Genomic DNA, 15481 nt, shown 5'->3' on the forward strand with positions numbered 1-15481 from the left:
GAACAAAGAAATCTTTTTGCAGATAGTCCAGAAGTATGGTCTCCCTACAGTGGATCTTTTCGCCTCAAAAGCTAACAGGAAGGTAGAATTTTTTTTCTCCCGCAATCATTTGGACAGCCCATCAGCAGTGGATGGGTTAGCACAGGATTGGAGCCAAGAATTAGGGTACGCCTTCCCTCCATTTTGCCTTATTCCACAAGTATTGAAGAAAATAGAGAGAGAGAGGAAGCATCGGTTATTCTGATAGCTCCAAAGTGGCCCAAGAGGTCCTGGTATTCAAATCTTATGAGGTTGGCAGTACAGCCTCCATGGTTCCTACCATTGAGAGAGGATCTTCTTTACCAGGGTCCGCTAGTTCATCCCTACCCAGAAGTCCTTAAAGGGGTTATCCGAGTTAATAAAAAAAATAAAAAAACACTTAAAATCCATCAGGATATACATATAATTTGGTTAAGCTTGATTTCATCAAGTTAAAACCCATATTTGCACCTTTTCATGGTCCTGTCATTGCTTTGTTTACATGCTGCAGTACATGCTGAGGGGGCGTGTACCAACAAAGCCTGAGCTCTGCCTCATGAATATTTCTGGGCGTGAACAACCTGACCTTCCCTTCACCCTGCTCTGCACTTTGCATAAAAATAAATAAATACACACACAGGGCAGAAGACCTCCCTGTCACATTGCAGCTGCACAGTGTAAGTTATGTTATTTTACATACATTTCTTTCATGTTTGGTTTTGTTTCTAGTCTAAAAATTTTCTTTCTGTTATTACAGTATATCAAGGAGGACGTATTTGCACTAATTCCAAATTCCGTCACCATAGAAAATGAATGGGTCCGCACCCGTTCCGCAAAATTGCAGAACAAATGCGGACCCATTTGCGGATGTGTGAATGGAGCTTAAGGCTACTTTCACACTAGAGGCAGGATCGATCCAACAGGCTGTTCACCCTGTCGGATCCGCCCTGCCGCTATTTTGCCGTGCCGCTGGACTGCCGCTCTGTCCCCATTGACTATAAAGGGGACGGTGGTGGAGCTATGGATTTTCGACTTTTTATGGTACTTTCACACTAGCGTTAGTGTGATCCGGCAGGCAGTTCCATCGTCGGAGCTGCCCGCCGGATCCGCCATTCAGTGTGACAACTGACAGCATTTGTAGACGGATCCAGGTGCAGATCCGTCTAGAAATGCATTGCAATAACGGATCCGTCTATCCGCTTGTCATGCGGATGGACGGATCCCTCATTTTTCATGTTCTGCGCATGCGCAGACCGGAAGGGCAGATCCGTCCTTCAGTTGTTTTGCTACGCCGGATCCGCAAGGCAGCTCCGTCGTCGGAGCTGTGTGCCTGCTGGATGCGCCGATCAGTATGACAAGTGACAGCATTTGTAGACTGATCCAGGTGCGGATCCATCTAGAAATGCATTGCAATAACGGATCCGTCTATCCGCTTGTCATGCGGATGGACGGATCCCTCTGTCAGTCTTTTTCACATTTTTCATGTTCTGTGCATGCGCAGACCGGAAGGGCGGATCCGTCCTTCAGTTGTTTTGCAACGCCGGATCCGCACGGCAGCTCCGTCGTCGGAGCTGCGTGCCTGCTGGATCCGCCAATCAGTGTGACAAGTGACAGCATTTGTAGACGGATCCAGGTGCGGATCCGTCTAGAAATGAATTGCAATAACGGATCCGTCCAGCGGCACCGTCAAAAAGCGGCAGGGCGGATCCGACAGGGTGAACAGCCTGTCGGATACGTTCTGCTGCTAGTGTGAAAATATCATTAGCATTATCTGTATCTAAGCAATATCTATATTATTCAAATATGTATTCAATATGGATATTGCTTAGATAAATCCATATATTGGTGGCAGATAAGGATTTTATATAGCTGAATAATGATGATGATGATGATAATAATGATGGCCAATAATTTATTTATATTTCCCAGGGGGTGTTGAATGTGTACTAGTGTGGGGGGGTACGGGGACGACCCAGGGCTGTAATAACGATCCCCAGATGCAGAGGGGAACGTTTACAAACTGCCACCTCTAGCCCCAGTGAATGCAGGAGGGACAAACATACCCTGTGCTGCTGGAGATCACCTCTGGTTTGTACTGCCTTGATCGCATAGCAGTGCTGAGGCAGTGACAAGAGCTGGAGGGGGAAGGGCACCAGAGGCTCTGACGTCTCGTTTACAGAGCCTGGACACTCCCTCAAGCAGAGAGAAGCTTGTAAACGAAACGTCATCAGCAGAGCAGGGTTACGGACGTCAGGTGTAACATGACCCTGAACTAAACTGGCCAAACAGTGATAGATAGGTGATGAAAGTGATTTTAAGAATCTTTCACTGGTCTACAATAAATGCAATTAGAATAGATTTATTTAAGTCGGATAACCCCTTTAATCTTTCAGCATGCATTTTGAAAGGGAAGTCTGGTTGGGAAGGGGATTGTCGGACCATGTGGTTTCCACCTTGCTAAAAAGTAGGAAGGCAGTTACCTCTAAAAAATAATATATTAAAATTTGGAATATTTTTTTCTACGTTCCTAGGTCAGAACCCAGATCCCTTTTTTAAATCTCCAGAAATACCAAGGATACTAGAATATTATTTTATTTTATTTTTTTTACAAGCAGGGTTAGATAGGATCATCCATTAAAAGATTTTTGCCAGCAGCCTCCAGGTTACATCCTTCCTTAAGACCATTGTCTCCTCCCTGGGATTTGAATACTTCTAGAAATAACCTCTGCTAGACGGGTATGTGAGATTCAAGCTTTTTCTGCCTTCCCTCCCTATACCACGATTTTGGAGGATAAAGTGATCATTTGACCAATTCCATCTTTCCAGCCAAAGGTGGATAGATGAAAATCTCCTTATCCAGTTTCAGGGAAAGTTTAGGGGCCGCAAAGTTTCCACTAGTGTTATTGCTAGATGGATAAAGAATGCAATTTCTCTTCCCTTAGCTTGCCTCCTCCCACAGGGTTTGGGGCTCATTCTACCATGGCCATTGCAACCTCTTGGGCAGGAAGGGCAGATGCTTCTTTGGCCCATATTTGTAGAGCCGCTACTTGGAGCTCTCCCCATACTTCTTCTTTTTTTAGACATTACAGACTGCATCTTGATTCAGATGCGGCCTTTGGGAGGAAAGTGCTACAAGCTGTAGTCCCCATCCCCCCCCCCCCCCCCCCTTCCTAATTTTTGTTTGTCTTAGGCCTCTTTCACACAGGCAAGATTTCCGCGCGGGTGCAATGCGTGAGGTGAACACGTTGCACCCGCACTGAATCCGGACCCATTCATTTCTATGGGGATGTGCACATGAGCGGTGATTTTCACGCATCACTTTTGCGTTACGTGAAAATCGCATTATGTTCTATATTGTGCGTTTTTCACGCAACACAGGCCCCATAGAAGTGAATGGGGCTGCGTGAAAATCGCAAGCATGGTTGCTAGGAGACGATCGGGATGGGGACCCAATCATTATTATTTTCCCTTATAACATGGTTATAATGGAAAATAATAGCATTCTGAATACAGAATGCATAGTACAATAGGGCTGGAGGGGTTAAAAAAAAAAAAAATAGCATTCTGTATTCAGAATTCTATTATTTTCCCTTTATAACCATGTTATAAGGGAAAATAATAGTCTACACAACACCGAACCCAAACCCGAACTTCTGTGAAGAAGTTCGGGTCTGGGTACCACATTCAGTTTTTTATCACGCACGTTCAAAATACATTGCACCCGCGCGATAAAAACTGAACAACGGAACGCAATCGCAGTCAAAACTGACTGCAATTGGGTACCTATTCGCGCGGGTTTGCCGCAACGCATCCGGACCTTATCAGGACACGCTCGTGTGAAAAAGGCCTTATAGTTTAGTCTTGCATGGGTGCCGTCATGGGTGAGGGGAAAACAATAATTGCTCTTAGGCTACTTTCACACTCACGTTTGGTGTGGAGTACTTATATCGTGGCCAACCCCTTTAAGAGGAGTTACCGGATAGGTTCTCTTCTTTACCATTATGTGTGTTTTCAGCTTCTTTCTTGGTGTTGGCATGCCTCCGGAGGTCGGTTTATTATAATCCCTGAGGTGTGGTGGGGGTGTTTCTTGTCCTGGATGGGAGCTCCTAGTTGCATGGGTGTTGTCATGGGTTTCAAGAAAAACAATTACCGGTAAGAGCAATTATTGTTTTTTTCTTTATTTTTCTGTTCTTCTGACGCATCAGAAGAAAGGGAAAAATAGCCGTGATGTGATCTCCCCCTAAGTAGTGCAAACTGAAAATATGTCCGTGGAGCAGACAAAAGGTATACACCTCTTCTAAGGCACATTACAGTACTACAATGTGGTGTTTCTGATCTCTTATTTTCTCAGGGTCCAGTGCTGGGGCTGGCAGTGGAGAGTTTCATGTTTATCGACACCTTCGTCGCAGAGAATATCAGAGACAAGAATACATGGATACCTTGTCTGAAAAGGTAAGTTGTTTCCTAAAGTGATACATTTTACCGGATAGGAAGCTAAACGTTGGTACCTTTTAAGAAATTGCATATATAATTTATGCATAGTAATTACAATGGTAGAGGGTCTCTAACTTCTTCTGGATATAAAGGAGGGAATAATCTAGGTCTTGCCATATGTTAGATGTAAGAAGCTCTTCCTGTATGTCCCTTGATCTTATCTCACTAAGGTGTATATTACTGGATTTCACCCTGAATATGACAACCCCAAGAGGAACCAGTCCCTTTTAAAGGGATTGTCTCACTTCAGCAAACGGCATTTATCATTTCAACAATGTTACAGGGGTTATCTGGGAAAAGATACTGATGACTTATCCTGAGGGTAGAAATATACAAAAATCCGCAGCACTCTTCCATGAATGAAAAAAAAAAAAATCAGATTTATTTTATTTATTATATATATTTTTTAATATTAAACCAGCAGCATAACTACAGCGATGTTTCGACCACCTCTGGTCTTTATCAAGCATTTTTTCATCAATGGAGGAGTGCTGTGGATTTTTGTATATTTTTACCTGATGATGGGACCCTTGGCCGGGATCTTTATCTGCGAGCACCACCGCTCTTACTAACTGTATTCTTTTTCCCATGTTGGAATTTGTAGTGCTGCTTATCCTTTTTTTTTTACCTTCATATCCTGAGGGTAGGTCATCAGTATCAGATCGGCGGGGGTCTGACACCCAGGACCTCCACCGATCAGCTGTTAGAAGAGGCTGGGTGCTTCATGAAAGAGGATGGGTGCTTCATGAGCGCCGCGGCTTCTTCCTAGGCTAGTGACAGGCCATGTGACCGATGTACAAACTGCTACTCATCCCCATTCAGGGGAGCTGAGCTGGGGCTGAGCTGCAATACCATGCACAGCTGCTATACGATGTACTGCACTGTGTATCTTTTCCAGGATAACCCCTTTAATACAAGGCACTTACAAATGTACTGTCATTGCCCATATTGCCTTTTTCTCGTTAATGTCATTGGGGGACACAGCACCATGGGTATACGCCCAGCTACCACTAAGAGGACACCACATATGAAAAAGGTTGGCTCCGCCCAGGTGGGCTATACCCTCTCCACAGACACTAGTCTAATCAGTTTTAGTCTAGTGTCCGTAGGAGGCTCTTCTCCTGTAGGTCTTGCTGCTGCTTTTTTTTTTTTTTTCTTTTTTTCTTTTTTCTCTTCACTTTACAGGTGCAGGTTTTATCCTACAGCAGGGGGTCTTCATCAAGAAAGTCCACTTTAGTAGCACCCCCTGTGGGCGCGTACCTCGTTACCTGGTCACCCAGTCCCCCATTACTGCATCCGCAGTGGAGTACCGGTAATCCCACTTGTGCGAGTTTACTGAAGGGCTGACCCTGCGGTGCCCGAAGACACCAGATGGTGAGTATGCTCCCTACCCTATTTAGGGATTCCTTCCCTCCCATCCATCCATACTCCATCGGGGTCCCCTCCCCTATGGCCGGCCGTCCTCGGCCTTCTATTTACTCTAGTCCCTGGCTTGTGCCTGGACTAGGCCGCGTCAGTTCCCGCCTTTTTTCTGGCATCCAGGATCTCTGTGTGGCTCATTTTCTCTCTATATGGAGGTCACTCTGACCCCCCCCCCCCCCCCCCCAGAGCATTCCTTCCTCCCCTCCCCAGATCCCGCTTAGGGTGCTTAATTTTTAGCTGCAGCATCTACTTTAGTTCCCGGCTCCTTCTGTGACAAGGCGGCATCTCTTTTCTGATTTTTATTTTTTATTTTTATTTTTTTCCCCTACCATCCAGGAGTTCTATTGGGTCATTTTTCTCACCATTGGGGGTCGCTTTGACCCCCTTTCCGTGCCTACCCTCTTTTGTAGCCTTTTGGAGCTTTTTTCTGCTTCCCAGCACACTACAGCATCAGTTCGCCAGGGCAGGGGGGGGCCTCATTTTCGGCTACACTACCTACTGTAGCACCCGGCTTCTGCCGGGACTAGGCCAAACTCTTTCCTGCCATTTTTTATGGTTTCCTGTTTTTATTCTAGGGGTGTTGCCACCCTCATGGCCTTCTAGTGGTCTCTGCATGGAATTTCCGGTGGGAGGACGAGATGTCCTTCTTCCCAGAGGGTGCTTTCCCCATCTTCACAGTGCCCCCTCCCGCATGTAGCGTCATTGGTGGGACGTATTATCTTGGGCCCCTGTTCGGTGGTTCATGTTGGGCAGGTTCTAGTATGCATCTGGCACCCATTTACCGTCATCCTCGGCGGTGTACTTGTACTATCTCAAGGAGCTGTATCCGACAAACCATCCTGGTTGTAGTATGCACCTGGTAACCATATGTTCCTCCCCTTCTTGGGCAGAGTAGAGTTGCAGTTGTTAGATCCATTATATGGCTGGCCTGTTCAGATCTGACACCCGGTGCAGTACCTCCTGAACCAGGCCCTCTGAGTGCACCAAGTCTTTTTATTTTATTGCTTGACGCACTATTTAACAAGACTTCTCAGTCCTGTTATGCACCAGACAACCACACTCCCTCCGCGATGGGCAGGTTGTTAGCTATCATGCTAGGTTTGTTCTTTGTCAACCCTATAAAGTACTACTGTATTCCGCACAGTACCTCGATCACCGCTGGATGATCTATCCTACTGCAATTTTCGGGTCATTGCTGGACGCCCTCTCTGATATGTCTGTGACTGGACTAGTGAGCGCCACCCACCTACTTGGTTAGTAGAATTTTCCGCTGCTCGCTCTGGTATCGGACAAGGTCCTGTAGGTCTTCCATGGTCCGGGCGTTCTTGGTACTCCCTTATGTTCTCTGATTAGTTGTGCTACATGACAGAAGTGCCGTTCGCTTGAGCCTTGCCGTTGTCTGCACCTGTCAGTTTCTTCCCCCTTCCGTGGGGGTTTCATTGTGCTCTGCTGGCAGCTGGTTTCTACATGTCAGTGTAGTCACTTCCGGCTGGCGAATTCCGCATCCTTTTCTGACATATGGATGTCTGGCAATTCTTTTACAAAATCCAGGGTGCTGCCCCAATGATTCTAAAGTTCCATTCACACGTCTGTATAATGGGTCCGCATCCGTTCCGCAAATTGCGGAACGGGTGCGAACCCATTCATTTATTATGGGGACAGAATGTGCTCTCCGCATTTCCGGAGCGCGCCCCCGATCTTCCGGTCTGCGGCTCCGAAAAAAATAGAACATTTCCTATTCTTGTCCGCAATTGCAGACAAGAATAGGCAGTTCTATGGGGGTGCCGGCCGGGTGTATTGCGGATCCGCAATGCACTACGGACGTCTGAATGGACCCTTAGACCATCCAGCTGGCCAGTTCCCTCTGGGGAAGCTACTCATGGCATCTCTGACTGCACATGCTCTGTATGACAGATGCTTCTTTAGGCCCGGTTTGGTTCTTTTCCCTCCTAGGTCCCCATAGGCTTGTTTCCCTCTTGAGATTCTAACCTCTCTTCCTGTCTCCCCAGGTTCAGGTCCTGGTACCTGGGAATTTTTTGCTCCGGTTTGCAATTTACATTCATATTGGCCACTTCTGGAATGGAGCTTTCCCTCGATTTGAGAACTGTTCCTCCTTGGGCTGTTTCGAGTCCTTTTTTTTCTACTCCGATATCTCTCAGACGAGTGTGTCTCCACTTGTATTACCAGGGCCTGTGACTGCTTCCCTTTTTCCTGAGACTTCATGTGGCCAGGGATTTTTGTGGTCTTAAATTTCACAGTGCTATTTTGTTCCAGTTTTTCTGAGGCTCTATTCTCGCCTCCTTTGTATGGGAAGCATGTTTTTACATTCCCTTCTCCTGGCCATTACCAAGGACCCCCTTCTCCCCAGATGTTGGCTGCTTTCTCTGGCAGGATGGGGTTTTCCACCTTCTCATAAGGTGTTTCTCTTTTCCCACTTGCCTTGCAGTGGAAGAAGGCTTTGCTATTATTTCTCTCAATTGTTCAGCCTCCAATGCTTTTTTGTTTCCCCTCTACCCTGGCCTTCGCATTGTGTTTGCCACGGACAGGCCATGTTTTTGGTCTGAGACAATTTAGATTTTTTTCCTCGCCGGGTCCTTTTACTGGTCGGGTTCCTTTGCTTCCAGGCCCTATAGAATTGCCTTTCTTTTGCCGAGGGGTGGTCCACAGGGTCTTTCTTTAGTTTTGTCTTCAGGAAGTTTTTTTCCTTGGTTCAGGACTGCTCCTGTCCTTTTCTCAGGCATTTTCTCTCCTGCCAGGTTCCCTCATGATCTTATTTTTATTGTTCGGTCTGTCCTCTTATAGATCATCCTCCCTGGATCATCCTTTGATTTGCAGAGCGCTAGACCATTACCAACAGACGCCTTCCGGTTGTGCTGCTCTCCTGTTTCTTCAGGGGAAGAGCCCTAGTTCTTCCAGATCCTTCCTCGGACTCTCTAGTGCACACTTGTTCAACTCTCTGTTCTTGCGCAGGACATCTAGCCCTGCTCCCTATCCTCTAGCTTCTTTATTTTTCCCACCTTGGGTGGAGCTGGGTGTTTTCCTTTGTTCCTTTCTCGCATATGGCCTTTTTTCCCAGGCACTTGTCCTTGGGATCCTGGCGGTCTCCCACAATTTTTTTTCTTTGGACTCTTCCTGGTCCTGGAGCCTCTCGGCTCACTTCCTTAGTTTTCTATCTACCATTTCATGCTATGGCCTCTGGTTCTGTTGGGTCACATGGTTCTCCTGCACCTGTGCGCCAAACCTTTTGCATGAGATTTATTTCCCACCCTCGGGGACTGCTTTGGGACGTCCCATGGTGCTGTATCCCCCAATGACATTAGCGAGAAAATTGGATTTTTGTACTCGCTGTAAAATTCGTTTCTCGTTCAATTCATTGGGGGTCACAGTTCCCACCCTTTGTTTTCATTTCTCTTTCTGTCACCGGGCTGCTGTTCTTCTTCCTTTCCTGCTCCAGGACATGTTGGTTCTTTGCTTTTGTTTCTCTCTCCTACTGCTATTGGTACAAACTGATTAGCCTAGTGTCTGTGGAGAGGGTATAGCCCACCTGGACGGAGCCAAACTTCTTCATATCTAGTGTCTCCTCCTAGTGGTAGCTGGGCGTATACCCACGGTGCTGTGTCCCCCAATGAATTGAACGAGAAACAGATTTTACGGTAAGTACAAAAATCTAATTTTTACTGGGTTGATTAATTTTTCCATCATATTATACACTGCACATTTACGGAGGTTACAACCACCGCTGCAGCGCAGATACAAGGTGGCTAGAATGGGATTGCATGCATGCATGCCTTTACTCTTTCCCACGGTCCTGGCCACCAGAGAGGCCAGCACTACTTCTTCCTACAGTGTGCAAGTACAGCCACTGCTGCTGGATTGCAGGGTGGTTGTAACCATGGAAACGAGCAGTGTATAATGCAATGAATCCAGCCAGCAAAGGAGGCAATATGGATGATCACAGTACATTATTAACTATGTCTACATGATAAACTCTATTTGCTGAAGTGAGACACAGCCCCTGTTGTCCCCCTTTCACACTACCCTTGTCCTTTTTTCATTGCACAAGATTCATGGGGGAGATCTGAAAATGAGAATACTACATCGTGGTTGATGTCAAGAAGCCTAGCAGTGGCTAAGGGAGCTGTACGATGTGCTCTTCCTGGCTGATACATTTCTGATCTGCTCTGATGAATCTTGTGCAACAAAAAGAAGAAATGTGTAGGGAGGAAAGGGCACAACAGGGACTGGATCCTGTTGGTCTCTCCCTATTCAGACAGACTTTATAGCAATACATATGTCTGAAGCACTGTAAGAACTATATTATTCCTCCTCTTTTTACACAGGGGAGATTGGAGCCTATGTAGCATTGTAAATACTATGGTTAAAATGGCCTTCCGACTCTCAACATAAATGGTTACACATTAGATCTATGTCACCCGAACCCACCAATTTCGGCAAGTGCCGCTTACCATCAAATGTGTATGGGGCCTCCGACAGCCCTCAATGCCTCCTGTTAGAGGAGATAAGGATCTTTTGGATTTAACTGCCTGATCCTTTTATTCTTGGGCGATAAACTGCTGCCTGATACCTCTGTTTCTCCCTTCTCATTACATACACATGCTTGGCTAGGCTAAGCATGCATGTATATGGGAGGATATGAAAAGATTTAAACCTACAACAACCCACAGTTATACCGCACAAATCCTCAAAACAACCATGAGTAAACACCAAAAAGCGAGGATGCTATTGATAAAAAATATATCTTTTTATTAAATTACATAGAGCAATAAATACAAGTTTACGTCAAAGGGGATAGGACATGAAGAACCGAGCCTCTCAAATAGGGCTCAACAATGTAGAGAATCACACTTGAGGAAAGTTGCACCCTGAACAGCCAAAATTACAACAGTATTGGAGAGTTAGATGACAATGGAGTAGGTAATGGGTAGTAATGATGATACCTAATCTCTGCAAACATATAACATACCATCCAAACTATCCTGGCATCCTACTCATAAGAAACCCAGGTGAATGGTGGGACTGCGGCCAAATAATGAATGTAGCTGATGGCTGCTGAAATGGTAACTGATGCCGCCCGTCCAACCCACACAGAGTCTCACATTACATACCCATGTTGTTGCTGCTCATTGGTGTCAATGGATCCCCAAGTGCCTCAACCTCGACATGTGTTTCGTCACGTAGGCTTCGTCAGGAGGTACATTCAACACTAAGACAAATTGGGCATATATAGACGAAAGAGGAGGGATCAATCATTCACCTACCATGATCACCTGCATTGGGGGACGGTCTGGCGCGGACCCGCCCATGATGTGTAACTGCTTCCTTCAGCGCCTCCCCGTCGCCCAAACAAGCGACTTAATTGGAGCTTGTCCGGACAGCAGCCACACAGCGCATGCGCCGGCCGCGTCACCCCCAACCACGTGATCACGAGACGATCACCTGATCCCGACGTCACCATCACATGATCCCCTCAAAGGTCCTTCAAACCCCGATCTCAAATCATGCATCCTAGGACCTTATGCGCTCATGCACTCTCGAAGGGATCCTGTGATTATTAGCTGCCAGCCGATCATGACGCCAACATTCTGCGACCGTCCCGAAGGTCCCGCAGTCCCCACTACAAAATCCTCAGGTACATAATGATTTAACCCCTATATGCATATCACCAACCAAATCCCAAGGATCACATGTTACAGTCATCAAAAGCCAAAAAACAGAAAAAGAACATGCCATAATATCATAATGAAAAACAAGGGAGCAGAATACATGTATATGTTTGAAATTATCTCATAAATTGTGAGAAAGTGCCTACCAAGATAAACTATATCCCTAAACCCAAATCACATGCGCGCCCGTCATGGCTCCCATCATTCTACTGTGCTAATCTGTTACTGAACGTTGCGTTAGTTAGAAGACCCTGGTATTGCAAGGGATAAAGTGCATGTGTACTACAAAAGAACGAATTAAAAAAACTATGCTAGCAGTAAGTGCCGTAAAACACATATGATACCGGTAAATATCGCTGCAATTTATTTATCATATGTGTTTTACGGCACTTACTTGCTAGCATATTTTTTTTTTAATTCGTTCTTTTGTAGCACGCATGCACTTTATCCCTTGCAATACCAGGGTCTTCTAACTAACGCAACGTTCAGTAACAGATTAGCACAGTAGAATGATGGGAGCCATGACGGGCGCGCATGTGATTTGGGTTTAGGGATATAGTTTATCTTGGTAGGCACTTTCTCACAATTTATGAGATAATTTCAAACATATACATGTATTCTGCTCCCTTGTTTTTCATTATGATATTATGGCATGTTCTTTTTCTGTTTTTTGGCTTTTGATGACTGTAACATGTGATCCTTGGGATTTGGTTGGTGATATGCATATAGGGGTTAAATCATTATGTACCTGAGGATTTTGTAGTGGGGACTGCGGGACGGTCGCAGAATGTTGGCGTCCTGATCGGCTGGCAGCTAATAATCACAGGATCCCTTCGAGAGTGCATGAGCGCATAAGGTCCTAGGATGCATGATTTGAGATCGGGGTTTGAAGGACCTTTTGAGGGGATCATGTGATGGTGACGTCGGGATCAGGTGACCATCTCGTGATCACGTGGTTGGGGGTGACGCGGCCGGCGCATGCGCTGTGTGGCTGCTGTCCGGACGTGCTCCAATTAAGTCACTTGTTTGGGCGACGGGGAGGCGCTGAAGGAAGCAGTTACACATCATGGGCGGCTCCGCGCCAGACTGTCCCCCAATGCAGGTGATCATGGTAGGTGAATGATTGATCCCTCCTCTTTCGTCTATATATGCCCAATTTGTCTTAGTGTTGAATGCACCTCCTGACGAAGCCTACGTGGCGAAACACGTGTCGAGGTTGAGGCACTTGGGGATCCATTGACACCAATGAGCAGCAACAACATGGGTATGTAATGTGAGACTCTGTGTGGGTTGGACAGGCGGCATCAGTTACCATTTCAGCAGCCATCAGCTACATTTATTATATGGCCGCAGTCCCACCATTCACCTGGGTTTCTTATGAGTAGGATGCCAGGATAGTTTGGATGGTATGTTATATGTTTGCAGAGATTAGGTATCATCATTACTACCCATTACCTACTCCATTGTCATCTAACTCTCCAATACTGTTGTAATTTTGGCTGTTCAGGGTGCAACTTTCCTCAAGTGTGATTCTCCACATTGTTGAGCCCTATTTGAGAGGCTCGGTTCTTCATGTCCTATCCCCTTTGACGTAAACTTGTATTTATTGCTCTATGTAATTTTAATAAAAGATATATTTTTTATCAATAGCATCCTCGCTTTTTGGTGTTTACTCAGGATACGAAAAGATAGCTGTTGGTGGAATGAGCGTACATCCAGCTGAGGTGTATGGCCAGTTTAAGTGATATACAGTCTTGTGAAAAAATTAGGACACCCTTTGAAAGCATGTGGTTTTTTGTAACATTTTTAATAAATGGTTATTTCATCTCCGTTTCAACAATACAGAGAGATTAAAGTAATCCGACTAAACAAAGAAAACTGAAGAAAAGTATTTTCAAGATCTTCTGTAAATGTCATTCTACAAAAATGCCTATTCTAACTGAGGAAAAAGATAGGACACCCTTGCCCCTAATAGCGAGTGTTACCTCCTTTGGCTGAAATAACTGCAGTGAGACGGTTCTTGTAGCCATCTACCAGTCTTCGACATCGGTCTGAGGAAATTTTACCCCACTCCTCAATGCAGAACTTTTTCAGCTGTGAGATGTTTGAGGGGTTTCTTGCACGTACAGCCCTTTTCAAGTCACCCCACAGCATCTCAATGGGATTCAAATCTGGACTTTGACTTGGCCATTCCAGGACTCTCCATTTCTTCTTTTTCAGCCAATCTTTGGTTGATTTACTAGTATGTTTTGGGTCATTGTCATGTTGCATGGTCCAGTTCCGCTTCAGCTTTAATTTTCTAACTGATGGTCTCACATGTTCTTCAAGCACCTTCTGATACACAGTAGAATTCATCGTGGATTCTATGATGGTGAGCTGACCAGGTCCTGCTGCAGCAAAGCAGCCCCAAACCATGACACTTCCACCTCCATGCTTCACAGTTGGTATGAGGTTCTTTTCTTGGAATGCTGTGTTTGGTTTACGCCAAACATGTCCTCTGCTGTTGTGTCCAAATAATTCAATTTTGGACTCATCTGTCCAAAGAACATTATTCCAGAAGTCCTGGTCTTTGTCAACTTTATCGCTGGCAAATGTCAGTCTGGCCTCGATGTTTCTCTTGGAAAGCAAAGGTTTCCTCCTTGCACACCTCCCATGCAAGTTAAACTTGTACAGTCTCTTTCTGATTGTAGAGGCATGTACTTCTACATCAACAGTAGCCAGAGCCTGCTGTAGTTCTCGAGATGACACTTTAGGGTTTTTGGATACCTCTTTTAGCATCTTGCGGTCTGCTCTTGGGGTGAACTTGCTGGGGCGACCAGTCCTGGGCATGTTGGCAGTTGTTTTGAAAGCCCTCCACTTGTAGACTATCTTCCGGACAGTGGAATGGCTGATTTCAAAATCTTTTGAGATCTTTTTAAATCCCTTCCCAGACTCATAGGCTGCTACAATCTTTTTTCTGAAGTCCTCTGACAGCTCTTTTGCTCTCACCATGGTGCTCACTCTCACTTCAACAGTCAGGAGCACACCAAACTAAATGTCTGAGGTTTAAATAGGGCAAGCCTCATTCAACATGCAGAGTAACGATCTACTAATTATGTGCACCTGGTGTGATATACCTGTGTGAGATCTGAGCCAATTTAAGAGGGAATACATGTGAGGGTGTCCTATCTTTTTCCTCAGTTAGAATAGGCATTTTTGTAGAATGACATTTACAGAAGATCTTGAAAAGACTTTTCTTCAGTTTTCTTTGTTTAGTTGGATTACTTTAATCTCTCTGTATTGTTGAAACGGAGATGAAATAACCATTTATTAAAAATGTTACAAAAAACCACATGCTTTCAAAGGGTGTCCTAATTTTTTCACATGACTGTATGCACTACTTGAAATTACAGAATACACTTTATATTTTAACTTTCTATCCATTGTTATATAGTAAAAAAAAAAGAAAAAAACCTTGGTGAGCTTTATAAACTGTCACATGAATATTTGTTTCATTTTGTAATTTCCACATGATCTGATAGTTCTAGCATTTGCTGATAATTGACATTTTTGCTTGGTATGTGCTCATTTGTGGTTCTATCTACATGCTAGAAAAGCAAACCTTGAATGTTAACATGGGATGGTGTAATAGAGAATGACTGTGTGAGGGATTATGACAGAACACAGATTAAACTTCAAACAAAGATTTCAAGATCCAATATGAATTGTGTTTTTTTTTTTTTTTTTTTGTTAGCAACGATTAGATGAAGAATTTCAAAGGAAGCTAAAGGAAAACGAAATCAAAGCAGAGGAAAGAACTGCAAAGCGAAGATTAAAACGGTAATTCTTGGATTTTATTCAACACTTAGGCTGAATACACATAT

At 44.9% G+C, this 15481-nt stretch overlaps 1 protein-coding gene across 3 annotated transcripts in view; it reads left to right on the forward strand.

Moving 5' to 3' along the window:
• Positions 1-15481, forward strand: part of PRKRIP1 (PRKR interacting protein 1) — a 61862-nt gene that overhangs the window by 19983 nt on the left and 26398 nt on the right. For all 3 annotated transcript variants that reach the window (XM_040423527.1, XM_040423526.1, XM_040423528.1), the window contains exons 3-4: positions 4370-4470; positions 15352-15437. In XM_040423527.1, the coding sequence (XP_040279461.1) occupies positions 4370-4470; positions 15352-15437 (187 nt within the window). The remainder of the gene's footprint in view (positions 1-4369; positions 4471-15351; positions 15438-15481) is intronic.

This window comes from Bufo bufo, chromosome 3 (assembly GCF_905171765.1).
Source record: "Bufo bufo chromosome 3, aBufBuf1.1, whole genome shotgun sequence".
Taxonomy (NCBI): domain Eukaryota; kingdom Metazoa; phylum Chordata; class Amphibia; order Anura; family Bufonidae; genus Bufo; species Bufo bufo.